Here is a 19229-nt window from a genome sequence, read left to right on the forward strand (position 1 = left end):
TGTGTGTGAGCATGTGTGCTGTGCTAAAGGAGGACAGAAGAAGGTGTCAGACCCTTTGGACCCGGAGTTACAGGCATTTGTGAGCTGCCATCCATGTGAGTGCTGGAACTCTGATCTTCTGCAAGAGCAGCTAGTGCTCTTAACTGCTCAGCCATCTTTCTGACATTCCCCAAGGTGATTTTGATCAACCTGCACATGCTAGTGGGGTAGGTGTGTCACTGACTCTTTTCTGGGAGGACACTGAAAAGCCAGGGCTCTCTGCGGCTAGGTGGCTACAGTGAGGTGGGATGAGGCTTGGGGGTTGGTTCTTTCTCTTTTTTCTTTTTGACAACAGGTCTCATGTGTCTCAGGGTGACCTTGAACTAGCTATGTAACCAAATTTGGATCTTGAGCTCCTGATCCACCTCCCTCGGCCTCCTGTGTGCTGGGATCACAGAAAAATATCACCATATCTGGGTTATGTTGTGCTGAAGGTCACACTCTAGCCATTGAGTTCCATTTCCAGCCTGGAGCTCCTTCTGATTTTCATCAGAGCCAACCAAGCTCCTAAGAAGCAGGACAAGACACTGTATGTCACATATATGACACTGTAAGACGTAGCTTGAAGGATGTGTGCTGTCTTACTTTTCTATTGCTGTGATGAAACACCAGGACCAAGGCAACTTGGAGAAGAAAGTTTTATTTGGGGCTGACAGTTCCAGAGGGAGGGGTCCATCTTGGTGAAGAGGTTGGGCAGCAGGCACGGTGGCTGGAGCAGCCATTGAGAACTCACATGTTAAACCGGAAACAAGAAATAGGAAAACTGGGAATGGCATCAGTCTTTGGACTCTCAAAGCCAGTCTCCAGTGACACCCTTCTTCCAGCAAGGCCACACCTTCTAGCCGTCCCCAAACAGTCACCAACAACTGGGGACTAAGTATTCAAAAACCTGAGACATCTGGGGGACATCTCCTTTGAACCCCATATAAACCTTTATTTTTTTCCTTCATTTCCTTTGTTTATTGTGTTTGTACATATGTAAATTCACATGTATGTAAGGACACTCATGAGGAGGTCAGATGACAACTTGTAAGAGTCAGTTCTCTCCTTCCACCATGTGGGTTCCCTGGATACATTTCATTGCCAGATGTGCAGTCTTTTTTTTTTTTTTTCCAGGCGTTCTCGAACTCACAGAGATCCGCCTGCCTCTGCCTCCTGAGTGCCGGGATTAAAGGTGTGTGCCACCACCTCACGCATAGATGTGCAGTCTTAAGCTTGGAAGTTGGTCCTGTATTTCAGACCTCCCTCTTGTAGATGGGAGGCTGAAGGCTCAACAGGTAGAGCATCGTCTCTGCAGCCAAAGGCAGTGAGAGAGAAGGAAGTCTAGATGTGTGGAGGAGGGTCTGTCATCACCCTGACAAGTAGGACTTGAGAAAATCTGTCGTCATTCTTATTTCCCTTAAGGTGGGAATTTTTTTTATTGAGTCATAAAGATTCTGGGTCCTGCCTCTTTGGACTGACGGACAGGTAGTGCCTCTTCTCCTGATCCACAGCCCTTTGAAGTCACCAGGCAGCAGGCTCCCAGGGCTTCAGTCATCTGTGGTCTTTACCATGCTGGCATGTGTGGCTTCACTACTAAGCATTTTCCTCAGGCTTCCTCTCTGGACAAACTCCCTCCTACAGCACTGTCCCCAAGTTTACATTTGTAGATGGGCATTGTTTTTATAAAGTGCTTCCATGCCCTGCTTCTCATTTGATCCTCCTGAGGTAGACAAGGAGGGACTGTTAGTCACTGTAGGTCCTCCATCCTCCGGTGTCCTGCGTGGGCCCAGCTAGACTTATTTGTATGGACTCAATGCTTTCTTTTCCCTCTCTCATTTTCCCCAGAGTCCTAATGGAGTCCTCTTAGCAGACTCATTACAGAAGGGCAGATGTCCCTCAGGTGACTGTGAAGGCTTCAGTCACAGCTTTGTACTGAAGATGAAATATCCCTGGGGCATTTATCTGGTTCCACTGCACAGTGGAATAATCTTCCCCATACTTGAAGCCTTCCCCACACTTGAAGCCTTTCCTGTTTATTCTTCGTCGTCTAAACTTGCATTTCAGGGGAGTTGGCAAACCTCCCTTTTGTCCAGAGGGATCTGATTTTCTGTTTTCTCTTGCCTAAATATTAGGCATCCAACTGGAAGGCTTTTAAAAATTAATATAATTTAATTCCCATCAGGTCAGTGCAAAACTAAGGTGTTTTAGGACAAAACACGGAAGACTAAAACTTCCCTCCTCTTTTAGTTCAGTTTCTTGCACTAGCAACGAGCACAGAGTTCTGTAATGTGTGGGCCTAGGTTCTTCACTGAGTCTGCTGGATCCGCTGGGTCCAATGCGTCTCCTGGGCAGAGAGCCGAGATTTTATTCTGTTCTAGGCAGCCTCTTACAAGGAAAGCACCAAGTGGCCCTCTTGCCTTGTTCAAAATGGAGATTCCCGCAACACCTGGACTTTCATCAAGGCCCGTTTCAGCTGTTCGTAGGTTACAAACATCATCACATTCCAGGCTCCCAAACGCAGGAAGGAGGGCATAAATCTGAGGAGAGAAACAACTGCCATGTGAGGAGTATCGGGCTAGGAGGCACAGGCACACCTACTATGCAGTCTCTAAGCTGGCTGAAGACTGCTTGTCACAACACTTCAGAGATCTGTTTAGGCTCTGGCATCTCTGCTGAGGGGATTTAGGCAGGAGTCAGAATCAGAAAAGGAAAGAAAGCTTACTTTAAGGCAGGTTACCGTGTGAGGAAGTTAATTCTCACAGGACTGTGGGCTCACTCTGCTGGCTGCAGGTCCTTTGTTAGAAGTGGAGGCCAGAGTGACTGAGGAACTCAAACCACAAAGTTGGTAAATAGCTGTATGGTTGAGACACACTGACCCCACTCATCCTGATGCTAGGGGCTTTGGGCCTGTTTACATCCAGATTTCCACCCAGAGAAGGGCCAGGCTAGGACATTGAGAAGTAGATGTGGGCAGGGTGGAGGGAGCTCAGCACCAGAAGCAGCTCATCCTAGAAAGCTCTGCTCAGGTGGTACCTGGGAGAGAGGTCCACCAGTCTGGGCTTCTCAGAGGCAGGGAGGAGCTTGGTCCCTCAGACTGGCCACTCTCCAATTGCTCCCTCTTGGGCCCCTTGGTTCATCGAGATCAAGTCACCATGCCCTGACGATGCCAGGCCCTCTTCTGTCCCTTTAAGCACATTGCTCTTCCCTGAGCTTGGACAGTCCCGCATTTCTTTCTAGTCTGGAGGGTTGCTCTTCATGCTGCAGGATTCATTTGGGCATGGCAGCCATATGCCATGGCATTTTCTTTGTGGGGGAGGGTATGAGATAGGGCCTTACTATGTATCTCTGGCTGGCCTTGAACTCAAGGCAACCCCTGCTTCAGCCATCATACCCAGCTTGTCATGGCTGTCCTTGAACCTTCACAAGGATTATATAACTGTGGCAATATTATCCAAACTCTGGGGTCCAGTTAAACCTGGGCTAAAATCCTAGCTCCTCCAGCTTCAGGTGCCTCATCTGAAGTGAGGACAGTACAATCTGGCTGTGTGGCATATGCCTGTGATCTTGAGAAGTGGAGCATGATGATTAGGAGTTTGAGGCCAGTATAGGGAAGAAGAGACCTTGTTTCAAAAAACCTAAAATAAAATCAAACAAAACAAAATAGAGAGAGTGTAGCGGTACCTCCCTTACAGGGTTGTCACATGGTTGAGTCAGTGGGGGACGGCACCTGGCACTGCTCAATCAATGTCACCTCCTTGTCTATGATTCTTTGAAGGAGGCATAAGGCAGAGCCTGGCACACACACAATGTTCAGTAAACTGAGGCACTAGCTGAAAACGTCAAGACGAACAGTGTCAGGGGACAGGCTGAGTATGTTATTTCCAGACATGAGAACCTCCAGTTTGTCTGTTTGTCCGCTGGGTTCAGCTAAACATCACACACCAGGAAATATCAGTTAAAGGCATGATGTGGGAGCCCAGCAAAGACCTTACTGGTGGGAAAGGCAGCACCACACTGGGTGGGGCCTTGGTGCTGGGACTCTGCCATTTTGTGATCTTGGACAAGTTGCTATTCTGAAGTGCATTGTGGGGACTGCTACCCAGTCCAGAGTTTGCAATACCCTACAGAAAGTTCCTAGCACAAGGCTTGATGTAGGGACTTAGCTTTCAGGATGATGGTGAGTAACCCACACTACTGAATGCTTGCTCTGTGTTCAGATCTCCAAATGATAAAAAAATGGATGAGCCACCAGCCTCAGCTCCAAGGAGCTTGTACGCCAGCACGAGGATGAATTTAATTTTGTAGGAGGTGGAATTACCCTACAAGTGTATCAAATAGTATTGCTGAGGCTCATTCCCTCAGAGGAGGGAAAACTTATTTGGGTCAACATGAGGGAGGGAGTAGCATTTGGACTAGTCCACAAGGGTGGCTGAGGTTTAGATCATGTAGACATTGAGGGAAGCAAATCCCCGTGGGCTAAGGTGCTTCATGCAAGGACACATGCCTGTGGACTGAGTTTGAACCCTGGAACCCGTGTAAAGGTTGAAGGAGGGAACCAACTCCACGATGCTGTCCTTGACCTCCACACATGTGCTGTGGCACAGGTAGCCAGGCACGTATATCATACACACATGCACTACACGCACTAATGATTGTGATGATAATGATAACACTTTTGAAAAGACTAGGTCTTCCATGCAATGGCCCAGAAAGCCCGAGTGTCGCTGCAGAAGAATGGTACTTTTGCTGCGTGAGTGTGTTGGTGAACGGTCAGGGCAGCAGCTGTGGAAAAGCCTCCCCTGCCAAAACATTTGGAGACAATACTTTTATTTAGTCTTGGCCTACTTTTTCTTAGTAAGGCTTCTGTTGTAGGCACCTGGGTAAGAAAACACCAAAAGCCAGGTGTGGTGGCTATGAAACAGAGTTCAGAGGTGGAGCCAGGGGGATCAGAATGTCAAGGACATTCTTGGCTACGTAGTGAGTTCTAGGCCAGCCTGGAATTCGTGAGACTCAGTCAGAGAAAAGAGAAAGGGGGAGGTGGGGGAAAGAAGAGAAGACAAGGAGAGAGAGAAAGAGAGAACCCAAGTTTTCTGGAGAGAGTGCTGGAGGCAGAAGGTGGCGGCTTACCCTTTGTAGAAGGCTGTGGGGCCCTCCTGCGCCACCATCTTCAGCATACAGTGTAGAGGGCTGCGGTATCTGCCTGGGGGAGCATTCATGTATCTGGTCTTTACCACATCCACCGGGGAGGCCACCACTGTGGCACAAAAGCCAGCTCCAAAGGCAGAGACAAAGTGACAGGGGAAGTTGTCTGTAGAGGGGAGGGAAGAACGAGTTCCAGGAATGGGGTATATGTACACACCTCACAGACATGGTCACTGTCCTCTCCAGTGCAACCTTGACCTTCTAGAGCATAGTGTCCAAGGCTGAGGCTCTTGGTTAGTCTTAGCAAGCTAGAACTGAGCATCTCTAAGTGAGAAAGCTGCATAGTTTTTTGTTTTGGGGGGGGAGGGGTTGGAAATAAAAGTCAGAGAAGGCAAGTGACTGTCCCTTACAGATACACCGTTTGGTGCTGGCTCTGGAGCCCAGGGCTCTGGCCTCTAGTATAGGCTTCTTTCCTTATCACAGCCCTGAACTGGGCACTGCTCCTCTCTCCTCTGAGTGGTACCCACTCCTGTCTTCCTACCCACTCTCACCAGTGAACAGGTGAGAGTCCAGCAGCTTCTCCTTGATGATGTCATAGGTCACCATCTCAGCACAGTTGACAATGGCGTTTCTCGTGATGTTGGGCCAAGTCCCTGTTAGGAAGGCAGTGGAGACTGATGAAGGCATTGCTCCAGCTTGGGTCTAAAGCCCCACAGCAGAAGTCTCTCTCGGCCCGGCAGATCCCATTTTCCTTCTGGAGTTACCAGTTTTTAAACTCCTGCACCCTCACAAACAGACACCCATTGCTTGGCTTCATTTGGAGCATAATTTGCACTCTCAAAATTTTGACGTGCCTCCCTGAGACCCAGGAGCAGTCAGGAAAGGGACTTTTTCATGGGGGAGGGAGGCTGGGCCCCTAGGACAGTGACAGGATGTATGGCAGGGCCCTAGGAGACAGGTTTCACCCAGGAGAGAACAGGTTTGGCATGAGTGGGACACCAGCAAGGGAGTGCATTGGCAGCACTGTGGCTGGGGTATCCTACCCTTAAATGCCACATGGCCATTTTTCTCCTGCAAGGATTCATGGGAATTGTCTAAGTGCAGGAGGCCTTCTGGCATTTGCCAAGGATGAACACAGGTGAACTCTACAGTCTTCACTCCCAAGCAAGTCCCCTCATCCATCTCATTGCAAATGGCTTGACAGCTGTGCTCCTCCATGCTTCTATTTCTGCTTTGTGTCCTCTGAAGGCTCTCCCTGTCTGTTTCTATATCCCGGCCTTTGAGACCAGGTGCTTTTTGGAGCCAGCTCAGCCACTCCCACCTCTGGCCTGCCTCCTGGCCCCTTCCTGTGATATAAGCTGTGCCTTGGCCTCCTTAGCTCCTCTGAGGTAAACCCCTGAGATTGGACACCCTGTGTTCATTTCTGCCTCTCTCAGGGTGGCCTACACAGGTGAGGATTGGTAAGGTGAACAGTATTTGACGTCCTGTGGCAGGTGTGTGAGGTAGTGTATTTGGGTGTTCTTTGGGAGAGCCATGCTTTGGGAGTTTCTCCTTGCTGGGTTCCCTGTCTCAGCCCTCAGGGAGGGAAAGCTCTGCCAAAGGGTACCACACTTACCTTTCCACAGGCCTCTGATTCCTTCCTCTCTGGCGATGGTTCTGTAGGCATCCATAGTCCCTTTGTATTTCCTCTCGCCTCCAGTTCCCAGACGTATCATGGCTTGAAACCGGACCTTCACCACATCCGTGGGTTGGGCACAGGTCACTGCCATGGCTCCCGTGGTACAGCCTGCCAGAATCCTGATGGCAACGCTGGAGTCTGGGGAGGATAGAGAGAACTGGGCGGGAGTCCTTAACATTGTCAAAATCTCACCAGTGGCTGTCACCAGCTTCCTCATACACGACTCTTCTCGTTGGACCACCTCATGCCCTTGACTCACACACCAGCTACCAGCTGAGCTTTCTGCGCACCCCTGGGGTCCATGGGTATCCCTGGGTGTCCCCACTGGTGTTGGCACTCACGGTCTGCTCCTTTGGGGGTGTAGAACTGTTTGACAGAGTCGTAGAGGCCAATTCGAATGGAGGCAAAGCTCATCTGGCGGTGCAGGCCGGCAACCAGCCCGCTGTAGGGGCTGCGGGGCCCCTCGGTGCGCACCATGGTCAGGATGGTACCCAGCACGCCGCGGTACTGCACGCTCTGCGCCCCTGGATTCTCCCCCTGAATCTGAGGGACAAGCGAAGGGCCTGAGGAGCTGATGGGTGGCTGGGGAAGGAGGGGCAGTGTGTGTAGGACCCCTGCAGGGTCTTCGAATTAGCATGTTAATCACACCAGAGAGAAAACTGCTGCGTGTGCGGAGGCGTGGTGCAGTTCACAAAGCAGCTCTCATTCGATGTGGCTCCCAGGCACACTAGACAGGCTGGTTTGCTTTCCCGGTTTTATTTTAGATGGCGACACCATTATTGCCTTACCTTCATTTTCCACTCTGTGGTTTACAAAGCAGGTGTAAGCTGTAAAGAGTCCTGCCATATCATATCAAGGCACTTGGCTTGTTTTGGTCCCCAGAAATGGTGGTGGGGACCGAAGTAGTGTAGGGAGTGGTCTTCTCCCCCCACCCCTCTCTGTGTGAGGAAGTTGGCACATGGGCTGATGTGCGCCGAAGCAGCCCCTCCTTTCTCACGAATCACAACCACTGGCCAAAGGCACCCACCTGCAGGCGGACCTTGGCGGTGTCCAGGGGGAAGGTGAGGAGGTCTGCAAAACAGGCTGCAGTGCCGGCCCCCAGGAACTTCACAACTGTTGTGGGAGGCACTTCTGATGGTTGAAGTCCAACCATGGTCCCGGGCAGATGGGCCTGGTTCCTTTGGTGCCTGTTAGGTCCAAGGAGCGAGGTTGCCTGGCAATCCTTTACTTCAGTTCCGGGAGGCAGCTGCAGGAGATAGGCCAGGGAACACAGAGAGCCTGGGCTGTGTCTGCTCTGTCCTGTTTCCAGGGACCCCGCAATACACTGAAGAGGCTTTACAAAGTGAGAAGCCTGGGTACTGCCACACTTAAGCTGCCTGAACTTGGCTTGCAAAAATCCTGCTAACAATCCCTGTCACCTGCTCAGAGGGACAGGGCCGTTGGTATCATTACTGAATAACTGAATGGCTGAGGAAACCGCGGTCCTGGCAGGCAGCAGGCCTGGTTCTGATCCCACGGGTTCCATGTTCTTCCAGTGTTTTGCTGCTTCCTCACTGGTCAAGCTCTCTGAGGAGCCTCATGTTTCTTTCCCAAACAGGGGGAACATTCCTTGTGACTCAAGAAGATAGTCATTCATCTTGGACTAAGTTAGTTCCCCTTGAAAGAACGCCTTAGCCCCCTGCCCCCTTAGTGGGCACTGAATTTAGGGCCTAGGGTAAGGCAAACTCTCTACCAATGAGATACATCCCTAGCATTCTCTTACTGTTTTTTTTTTTTTTATTTAAAATTTTTTTAAAAAAAAAATTATTTATGAGTGCTCTGCATGTATCCCTGCAGGCCAGAAGAGGGCACCAGATCTCATTACAGATGGTTGTGAGTCACCATGTGGTTGCTGGGAATTGAACTCAGGTCCTCTTAACCACTGAGCGACCTCTCCAGTCCTTATTTGTATTTATTTATTTGTTTGCTTGTTTGTTTGTTTGAGACAAATGTTTCACTAAATTTCCCAGGCCAGTGTTGAACCTGAGACCATCTAGCTTCAGGCTCTCGAATGCTGGGATTGTATGCCTGTACTGCCATGCTTGGCCTGGATATACCTCTCTCTGTATAAAAGAAACAGAATCCGCCTCAGTTCTTGTTGTCCCATCTCTAGGATTTCCAGACTGGTGGTCTGCTGGTGGAACTGGGCCTCAGGTTTTTGCTGCTGAGCCCTCTATTTCCTGCTGGCTGAGGGCAGTGGTCTGACACATGAAAACTTTCCTCGTCTGGAGTGGTTAAGGCTGCTCTGCCTGGCTTGGATCATGCATCCTCTCATGTCGCCAAGGGGACCCTTCTCAGATGGAGACAAAATCTCAGAGAGAATCTCAGTCTTAGGTCAAAGCAATACATGTGTGTGTGTGTGTGCGCGCGCGCACGCACGCGCGCACACACACACACACACACACACACACACACACACACACACACACGAGTCGTGTGCTCATGTGTGTATCTATCTTTCTGCTGGTTCCCAGGGATCTTTTGATGTGGATGACTTGGTTTAGCTTCAGATATGCAGAGAAGCTGGTGAACCACTGCGTCTTACCGTTGGGTTTCTGTGCATCAGGCCTTCTATGTTAAGCCATGTCTTGGTGTCACTGGTGAACTAACTCAGACACTCTCTTGTGCTGAAGTCCTGTACCCTTTAATAACCCAGCCCCGGATCCAGGGCCAGTTTCATAGAATTGTGAATAGTGTGTGCACCCCTTCCATACAGGGCAACAGGATTCTGGGCCAGTAGTTAGGATTCTGGGCTCTGGTTCTGTCTTCTAAGGCTTACCTTAGGTACATTTACCCTGTCTTGGGCCAATAGAATATATCAAAGGGTGAGAGCCAGGTCAGATGACTTCTCAAGTATTTTCATGTCTGCCATATGGACCCTAGTTTCCTCTGTTATGCCTCCTCAATCTACACATTCAGAAACCAAGGACTCAGGCTTGCTGTCACCGCTCCATGGAAAATCCTGTGATTGGGAAGGAGCTGGTGTGCTAACTGACTATTTATTGATCAGATATTTCTTGACCACCATACCAGGCAGTGGCATGTCAAGCTATAGATGGAACAGGTTTGGTTGGCTTTGTCTTCATGGGGTTTGATTTCTAGTCAGGAAAAAGAATAGGTAGTGAAGGGAGTGGGGATGGGTAAGTGGGAAAGGACTGAGGCTGGAACCCACAACTGCTGGCTTCCGGTCTGGAAGCCTGGTTCCTAGTGTGGAAGGCTGGCTTTGGAACCCTGCCTGGGGAAGGATTGAGGCAAAACTGAAAATCACTCCCATCTTTCTTTTCTCTTTTTGGTCTTTTGAGACAGGATTTCTCTGTGTAGCCCTGGCTGTCCTGGAACTTGCTCTGTATACCAGGCTGGCCTTGAACTCACAGAGAGCCACCTGCCTCTGCCTCCCAGGTGCTGGGATTAAAGGTGTGCACCACCACTGCCCAGCTCCTTACTTCTTTCTCCCCTTTCTCTTCTTCTTTTGGTAGGGCCTCTTGTAGCCCAGGATGGCTTCAAATTCTCTATGTAGCCAATGATGACCTAGAACTTGTGCTTTTTTTACTTCCCAAGTACTAGGGTTATAGGCCTGTATCACTATACCCAGTTCATGAGGTGCTGACCATCAAACCCAGGGCTTCTGTATGCTAAGTAAGCACCTACAGTTGAGCTACATCCCCAGTTCTGGTTGTTTGCATTCTAAGGGTCACTAAGCTCAAGATGGAGTTATACAGTGACTCAGGAATGTTGGGTCTAAACAGTAGAGACAGGAGGTTTTCCCGTTGCAGACCCACATCCAAGCTCTTATCTGTGAGAGCCTATGGTGCTCCTGGTTGTAGACAGTCCTCTGGCTCCTTGTTTTATCAAGTGCAAAGTCTAACATCTTGGTCATGGCCTACACAGCTCTTTGTGAGGGCTCCCCTCTCCCCACTTTCCTTCCCACTCACCCACTGAGCTTCAGCCACACAGGATCTCTCGGGTTACATCATCTGTTTGGAATACAGTTCTCACTTGCAGATTGACTCTTTTCTTCACGTTTCTCCTCAGATGTTGCCTCTTTAGAGGGCCTTCCCTGAACCCAAATGCTAGCTCAGTGTAGCTCTCATTCTTCCTGTCACCCCTCGACTTTGTCTACTCCTGCACTTTCCCCCTTGGTTACTGTTTCCAAGAACAGGGACCTCATCCATCCAGGAGCACTGTATTTGTTGAGAAACAGATGGCAGCATTATTGGAAGATCCCCTCTCTTATCTGTCTAATTCCATCCTCACATCATGTCACTGAACTAAGCCAGGGATTCAGCTGGCAAAGGCCAGCACACACTGACGAGACCCACCCACTCCATGCTTGGCTTCCCGGAGAGAAAACCCACGCATGTGAGCTGCCCATGGAGGGTTTCAACAGACTTTAAGGCTGGTTTAGGCAGTGCCCACAAACAACTGTAGTGTAAGCTGAACCTTGGTCAGTATAGGCAGGGAGGAGCTGTCTGGAAGAGACTCAGAGGAGGAAGACTGTCCTTTTGCTTGTAAGGAGCACAAGAGGATTAATGCTGGCCAGTCCTGAAAAGGGCTATCAGCAGCTGCAACAATGAGAAGATGGCCCAGGGCAGGCAGAGGCCTGAACCTGTATGCCAATGGTTCTCAGCCTTCCTTCCTAACGCTGTGACCCTTTAATACAGTTCCTCATGTGGGGTGACCCCAACCATAAAATTATTCCATTGCTACTTCATAACTGCAATTTTACTGCTGTTACGAATCATAATATAAATATCTGATACGGTACCCCTGTGGGGACCGAGACCCATAGGTTGAGAACCACTGCTGTCGGGGAATCCAGGGCTCAGGGGAAGCTCAAAGCAGGAGGACCTGGCTGCCAGGCTGTGAGGCCCTGCAGTGGAAGCTTTCCACATGTCATCTTCCTCAATTCTCACCTGCTGTCAGGAAGGGTAGTGGAGACTTGGAGACATTAGATTGCACAGCATAGTCAGTCTCTGGTGGCCAAGTCTGCGTTCAACCTATTTTAGATTCAAAATCACTTTGGAAAAAGCAGGGCAGTATTTAAATTCAGTTTACAGATGAGAAAATAGAGGCTTAAGGTGGGAAGAGGTTGACTGACTACTGGTCACAGAACTCCAATCTAATTGTTCCAATGGCCAAGCCATAACACTGTCATTGCTATACCACCCATGGCCTAGTCAATGTGGGAATCTGGCTACTCACGGTTTTGTCTTCGGTTGAGCATTCAGAGCAGTTACTGAGTGCTTCACAAAACCAAATATAGGAGTCTGGAAAGGCTGAGTGAATACTAAGGTCCCCTAATCAGATGAAATTCATGGGCCCAGGGAGGCTAAAATCTGTGTGCGTGGGTGTAGTCAGACCTTGGCTCTCCAGGCTCTTCCTTCAGCTCATCTTCTTGTCTGTCTGAGTTGTAAGCCAAGACAAGCCCAAGGAGGGGACAGGTTCTTTGGAAAGTGAAGCCTGAGGCCTAGGGCCCTTGGAGCCAACTTGGCTGGGGACCAACAGTGCAGGCGTGTTAAGAAAACACCCTCCAGTTGTTCAGGCTCAGTCCCCTTTGCCCTACAGAAGGGCAGCCAGGCCTGGCTCCTTCCCAGCAGGGAGGTACTGGATTCCCTGCCCAGGCCTGGAATGTACTGTGGAAGCAGCTGACTCTCCTCATGGCATCTTGGTGGCTTCTTCTTCCCACAACCTTGGATTTGCCTGGAGAGCTAGGCTGCTGGGTGACTTGATATCATGAATCTGAGGCTCACACAGAGTTGGGAAGGCCCCTGGGGTAAGGTCTTTAGTATCCTGTCTTCAAAGCCTGTCTGGGGAACACTCAGGCGCTAGTAGAAGAACCCCGTGCTCTGCTCTGCTTTGGAGAGAAACCCTGAGGTAAAACAGGCAAAGGACCCGTGTATGGCCCCTGTCAGAGACCTGTGACTCCAGAGCACTTTCTGCTGGAGGGACATCAGGTGGCATTGGTGCTGATCCTGTCCCACAGAGACCACTTAATGGAGTTTTCTCCCTGCTGAGGCCAGGTGTGTCTCTGGAGTTTTTGCTTCCTTGTCAAGAAGGGCTTCCCTTCTCAAGCCACCTTGTCCTCTGCTACTTCTGACCCTGCTGTTTTGTAGCACTGCCTCATTATCTGTAACTATTTTCTAGCTCTGTTGGAGCCTCTAAAGCAGGGAAAAGACCAATTTACCCTCCTCTGTGCAGACTGTTGTAGGGGAGGCTGTCAGGCAGCCCAACGAGGGCCAGCTGCCCAAAAATCATTCTTACCAAAATGAGGTGACAGGAAATGAGGTCAGAGATGACCTCAGGGCCCTTTGGTAGAGGACTGCAAATGGCAAGGTTAGACTTAGTCTAGCAGAGAATGAGGAGGGGCTGGGTGGTTGGAACATGTTGGTGCAGGCATCAAGGATAGATTGGAAGGGGGTGACCGGGGCTCTAAGGCCAATGACTATGTTGTTGGAAAGGTGCTCACTAAAACCTGAGCTTGGTCAAGAGCTTGCCATTGGGGGTACCCAAATTTAGAAGGAGTAGCCCTAAGCCATCCATTAGAAATAGGATGGGCAGACACACCTGAGGATGTGTGGGCAAGAAGGCTACAAAGGCAGACATAGTAGGAACCTCGCTGAGGTCTGGGATCCCCAACTTCTTGCTGCACCTCACTGTTGCTTGAGGAAGCTTGGTGGGCAGCAGACATTTGCAACCAGTTTCTGGTGCAGGCTGTGAGCAATCCTCATCCTAGTAGCTCTGCCGGGGCACCTGAAGCATGGGATGTGCTAGTCTGCCGGGCCCACTCATGTCTGCCGAGTGTGTCCTGCGCTCAGCACAACCCACTCTCCAATAAAGCATCTGCATCTGCACTGAGGAAGCCAGCAGGCAGAGTGACCACAGGCTCTAGAAATGTCTACCACACACCTGGACCAGGCTTCAGGCCAGAGGTGCCCTCATCATCTCTACCTGAGAAGGGCTCCAGGATCTTTAGCTGGAGAGGGCTTTGTGCTCTGGAGGGATCCTGGGATCTGTAAAATTCTGAGAGGAGCCAGCAGGACAAAGGGGAGTCTTGGGAAGTCATGTGAATGTGGGAACCTCCTTGGTTCCTTCAGTTTGACCAGGTGGGGCTAGACTGAATTACTCTCAGTCTCAGCCAGTGAGGGATCCTGGCAGCTCCTGGCTGTGAACCTCCATGGGAGGGAGGGCCGGCAGAAGGGGTAGGGGGAGCTAGGAGAGGTATGGGGTCTTACCTGTGAGTCTAGCCAAGGCAGGGTAGTGCAGGTGCTCCCTGGGGCTCCATCCCAGGGGTGGCAGCAGGATCCGATGGCCCCTCCTCAGCATTCACTGTTGCCTCTGCTGCCTCTGGGTCGGCACTGGCCGTATGCACCAGCTGACCTGAAACCTAATTCTGAGAAGCTAGTTGACAGCCTGAACACTTGACAAGAGGCGGGCTGCTGAGGGGCAGGGCAGGCAGGGTTCCAGTGAGTTCCAGATCTGGTTTAGCTTCCTGGACCTGGCTCTTTAATATGGCTCCTTTGGGCTTTCAAGAGGAAGGCTATCTTGGTGACCAGGGGATACGGGGTGTGGTATGTGTGGGTGTGTCACCTTTGGGAGCCCCAAGGCCTCTTAGGACAGGGACTCTCTGGGGTCTCTTCTGGCCAACAGCAATGATGATAAGCATCGTTTCTTGGTGCCCATTAGGTACGTGATATTTTAGACGCATTTCTATTCCCCGTACCCTAAGGAAGCAAGTATCAGGCTCTGAAATTTAAAAACAAAGCAACACAGCCTTGAAATGTACTGTATATAGCATGGGATTTGTGCACTGAGAACACACAATTCAAAAATCTTTTTAGTACAGTCAGATTGAGCAAATACTACAATCCAATTCAGAACATTTTCATTACAGCTTAAAAACAAAAAACGAGTTTCCCCTTTTCCCTTCCCCCAGCTTCAGGCAGTGACTCATTTTTCTGCTTCTTCCTTTGCTTGCTCTAGATGTTTCGTTTGAGTAGGGTCATAGAGTGTATAGCTTCTTGTGGCTGGCTTCTTTCACTTGGCACAGGGCTGTTGTTACACGCTATAGTGCTCATCAGTATTTCACTCCTTTACTGTGTAAGAACCCTCATGTGCCAATGCTTACTTTATACAGAAAACTGAACCTTAAGGACAGTGACTTCCCAAGGTCACACAGCTAGTACACCGCAGAGCCCAACCTTGCCTGTAACCCTATAACACACATTGGGTCTATCTGTTGCAACCACTATTCTCCATGACATGTCATTGGAGGCTTTAGCATGGACATGTTGGGGCCACAGTGAGATGGGGTGGGGTGAGCAGAATCCTTTGTAGCAACCACTGTAGGCTCCATCTGCAGGCACTGAGGTCAGGGATTGGGCATAGCTGAACCTGGGAGCCAGGTGACATTGAAGGGAGACAGAAAGGGGAGAGCAGATAGGTAGGGCAGAGAAGGTAGAGGACATTTTGAAACTTGAGCACAGAGCCCTGGTCCCAGGGTGGATGATATGACTAGAGTGTTTATCCTCTTTCTTGGTCCACGTCCTGCTCTTATACTTTCAGGCTCCATCTGGAACTATTAATCTGGAGTTGGGCAGGACTTGGAGCCATATGGGGGAGGGGCTACAAGGAGGAGTCAGACTGGAGGCAGCTGGTCCTGGAGAGACCATGGGGAGGAGAGCTCAGCTGACTCTGGCCTCAGCTTCCTGAGGGTGGCTCTGCCTGGGGTTCTAGCTATTCAGGCCTCTGCTAGAAGTTCTAAGGGTGGATGCTGCAATCTCTGGCTCAGCAAAAACACTGGTTTTCAGGTGTCTGTGGAGGGCTTGCATACGTGGGAGTCAGGGAGACACTGGTTCATTCTGGTGGTGGCGACAAACACGCTGTATAACTTGTTGAGTCGCATCACCTCAGAGCTATCAGTAGAGCGGGATACTGGTAAGTAACACACCGTTTGTGAGTATTGCCAGTGTTTTAGACCTTCACCATGTGTTTGTCATAAGAGGCTGCTTGCAACCTCGGGTAAGAGTGGCCCATGTCCTCATTTGACCCATCAGGTTATTTACAGGAGCAGAACTTGGCAGTGAGTGATCTTCACCTGAGGATTTACCCCTTATGTCTGGAGCCTGGAGGTTTCTTATTCCCTAAGGGATGTGGAACTCCAGGTACTGGAAGCTCTATTCTGTCTGAATGTGAGGCCTGGGCCTGAGGCCAGACTTAGCTGGGGAGGGGCAGGTTTGTAGCGTGAGGCTCAAGGAGCAGAAATAAATATGAGGGCAGGTCAGGCTGAGGGTATGTGGCCTGTAAAGGGAGGCTGGAGTGCTCCCTTTACTGGAGCACTTGTCTCTAACTCACTCCAGGAGCTTGGGCAGAGTGGGTGGGGCTGACATTTCCTAAGCTTCCACTATGTGCCAAATGCCAGCCAAGTATTTTCAGAAATGTCGCATTTGATCTTCACAGCAACCCCATGAGGACAGGGTCTAAAGGTGTCTGTCTTACAGATGAGGGCAGAGGCACAGACACCACCAGGCTGGACTCTGTTAAGGCCCAGAACATCCTTCTGGTTCTTTTGGCAGCTGTTTGTGGCCTTCTCCATCCTCTAGGTTTACCCCAGTACTGGTTTCTTTCAGGAATCCTTCCCCGGATGCAGCAGCCTGGGACTGTCCACATCCAGAGCACCCTCTGGCTGCACCCTGCTTTGGTCATGGAGTCCTTTATTGCTGATTATGTCTTGTGTCTGGATGCACTTTCTAGCTATATAGGCAAAGCACTGACTTCCTTGACCTTGAGTAGGAGGGGCATTACAGTATCAAAGATTCAAAATGACAGATGCTTAGAGGTGATAAGCAAGGCACTCTGGTAGCTCCCTTCCAGTCTCGTCACCTAGCTGGTGCTGTACATCTGTACCCCATCAGAGTCATCCCTGTAGGGCTTTGTCTATGGTAGCTGCCCAAGGGGTTATGTTCTGACAGAGATGCCCTTCTGAGACACAGGGGACTCTGAGGGACCAGGTTCTAGACAGACTTTCACTGTGCTGACAGACTTCAAGGACCATCAGAGGAAAAGACGGAATCAAGAACGAATAAGCAAACCCCCCTCAAAAAAAAAAACCTCCCAAAGCCCCCCAAAAAACCAAAAAACAAAAGAGAGGACACTGGTGTCACTCCATTGTGGGCCAATCTGACACAAGTCTCATGGTGACTCTGGTCCCTTGTTCCAGAGGTCTGAGGGATGGTTGTAAACCTTTGTCTTTGCAGCTAAGACTACAAATGAATTCCAACACCTTTTCCAGTGACCAACCTAGAATATACTTGTGCACAAATAAAAATACCAGACTTTTATTAAAGCAAAGGCAAGAACAATGAATTTCAGAGCTGAGTAAAAAACAAACATTAAGTTAAAAACATGGTTAGGTTTCAGACAATCAAATATAGTTTAAAGGAGGTGATCCCCCTGTTCTATTGATTAATTCAATAAATCATAAAAATAATTTATATCTATAAAACACCCTCATTCCCAAACAAAGGACCCGGACAGGGCCCTGGGATTTTCTCGGCTCTGCGCGCGCTTATAGCCCCCTCCAATACTTAAGCAAGAACAGCTGTGCTGTTCAAGCAGAGGGTGGCTCTGGTCAGCAGGACACTGGTTTCTCTGTCAGAGATGCCTTCTTAGACCCCAGGGTCAGAAGGTGGATGCCTGGGTCATGTAGGCGCGGGAATCCATTTTATTTCCAGCCGTTGCCTCATTACAGAAGGAAGCAACGTTCTGAGGCAGAAGCTATTGGGTCCAGACATCCCTAATCTAATCTTAGCTGATTAGGTCTCAAGACACCCATGGGATAGGGTGGTGGTAGTGGCCTCAGGATGCTGAGGGAAACAGATGTGGTGCCTCTTGCAGACTGTACAAAGCTGAGGAAGGCTGGTTCAGTCCCTCAGGCTTCACCAGGCTTCTGGGAATAGTGGGAAGAAAATATCCGTGCAATCCTGCGAGTCTCTTCCTCAGGAAAGTTGGAAGGGAGGGAATTAGGTCTGGGGCGACAAGGCCTTTGGGCAAGGGCTCCCCTGGTAGTTTCACTCTTGTCCTGGAGAGAAAGACATCAGCTAGATTAGCATTGCCAGTGGGTGAGTTTAGCCCCTCATGCTCTGGTCCTGCAGAGGTGCTGCAGAGTTGCCTGGTTTGCAAACCATTCCACACACCTTGTCTTGTTGAACCCTTGCCACAACATCATAGTTCAGGTGCAGTTAGTTCAAAGTCATGCAGCTCTTGAGCAGCTACCATACACTATGTCACGTGCTCATTTACCTTTTCCGTAGAAGCAGGGAAGGCCCAGGCTTCTGTCAGGTTCCTGCCCTGAAGCTCAGATCTGTATAGTAATGCCACCTTGGGCAAACTGGCTGAGAGCAAAGCCCCCATGGAGGCCAGGTAGCGGAGAAGCAGTACTGAATGGAGATGGAGGTTGTCACCATGGGCACACGTGCTTGGCTTTACAGAACACAGCCTGTCCTATGGGAAGATCTTTTTCCTGTTGCCAAATCCACAAGCCTTTCTATATGCCGATGGAGCACTGAGACTACCATACAACCCCACCTCCCCAGACACCGGGACAATAGCGTGGTGCAGAGCTTGGAGACTGGGACTACTTGTACCCTGTAAGCCTGCTGTCAGGAGACAGGTGTAGCTAGAGAGGCTTCAGGATGAGTACACTCAGAAATGCCATCTTTTCTTTTTAAAGGGCCATACATGTCAAATGGAGGCAGAAATGAACAGAACAGTTCCTGCTTCATAGAGCAGAGTTAAACAGGTGAGAGAGACACAGTGATCTACCTGAAGCATGAGAACAGCAGCCACAGAAAGATAAGAGGAATGGAGTTGGGTATCTTCTCTACTGTTTGGGTGTTAGTTTCCCAGCCACGAACAAGCGGACTGGGCAAATAATCAGGACAGTCCCTGCCAGTCCAGAATGCTAAGCACTGAGAGAAGGTTAACAAGCAAGCCCTCAGGCTGGCTTTCCTGGTGACCAAGAATAAGCAGTGCCAGGCTAACAGGGAGGCCATCATTTGTTGGTTTGCAGTCCTTCCTTCCAAAATAACACCTCAGACCAGGGAAGGGCCTAGGACCAGTGTCTCCATGTAGCCCTCTGCTCCAGACTAGGCACTTCTGAGGGAGAGAACTAGAGGCTTCAACACATGTAACTCCAGGCAGGCCAGGTCAAGATGAGGTCCTGAACTGTGAGACCAGTGAATGGGTAGAACTAGGCTATGATGACCCTGTTTAGACCAGGTAGGGAGGAGACCGCCTCTTACAGTAGATGCCTTATTCATTCCTTCTAAACCAATGGCTGCTGGAGTACTGT

The 19229-nt window shown here is 50.0% G+C and overlaps 2 protein-coding genes across 4 annotated transcripts in view; both read right to left on the reverse strand.

Annotated features, from left to right (window-relative positions):
* Positions 1-2208: 2208 nt before the first annotated feature.
* Ucp3 (uncoupling protein 3) lies at positions 2209-7994 on the reverse strand. Of its 3 annotated transcripts, XM_027407781.2 has the most exons (6): positions 7869-7994; positions 7183-7384; positions 6779-6979; positions 5715-5816; positions 5149-5329; positions 2209-2558 (listed from the first exon to the last, which is right to left on the reverse strand). In XM_027407781.2, exons 1-6 carry the CDS (start codon positions 7992-7994, stop codon positions 2444-2446), a joined length of 927 nt encoding a protein of 308 aa, XP_027263582.1. In that variant the 3' UTR covers positions 2209-2443. The 3 variants fall into 3 exon arrangements, with proteins under 3 accessions (XP_027263582.1, XP_035297241.1, XP_035297240.1); XM_035441350.1 differs by lacking the exon at positions 6779-6979; XM_035441349.1 differs by lacking the exon at positions 5715-5816.
* A 9190-nt stretch (positions 7995-17184) lies between these two features.
* C2cd3 (C2 domain containing 3 centriole elongation regulator) overlaps positions 17185-19229 on the reverse strand; it is a 100657-nt gene continuing 98612 nt past the window's right edge. The window contains exon 33 of the mRNA XM_027407777.2: positions 17185-17957. Coding sequence (XP_027263578.1) covers positions 17808-17957 — 150 coding nt within the window. The 3' untranslated portion in view covers positions 17185-17807. The remainder of the gene's footprint in view (positions 17958-19229) is intronic.

Source organism: Cricetulus griseus, chromosome 3 (assembly GCF_003668045.3).
Source record: "Cricetulus griseus strain 17A/GY chromosome 3, alternate assembly CriGri-PICRH-1.0, whole genome shotgun sequence".
In the NCBI taxonomy this organism is placed as follows: Eukaryota; Metazoa; Chordata; class Mammalia; order Rodentia; family Cricetidae; genus Cricetulus; species Cricetulus griseus.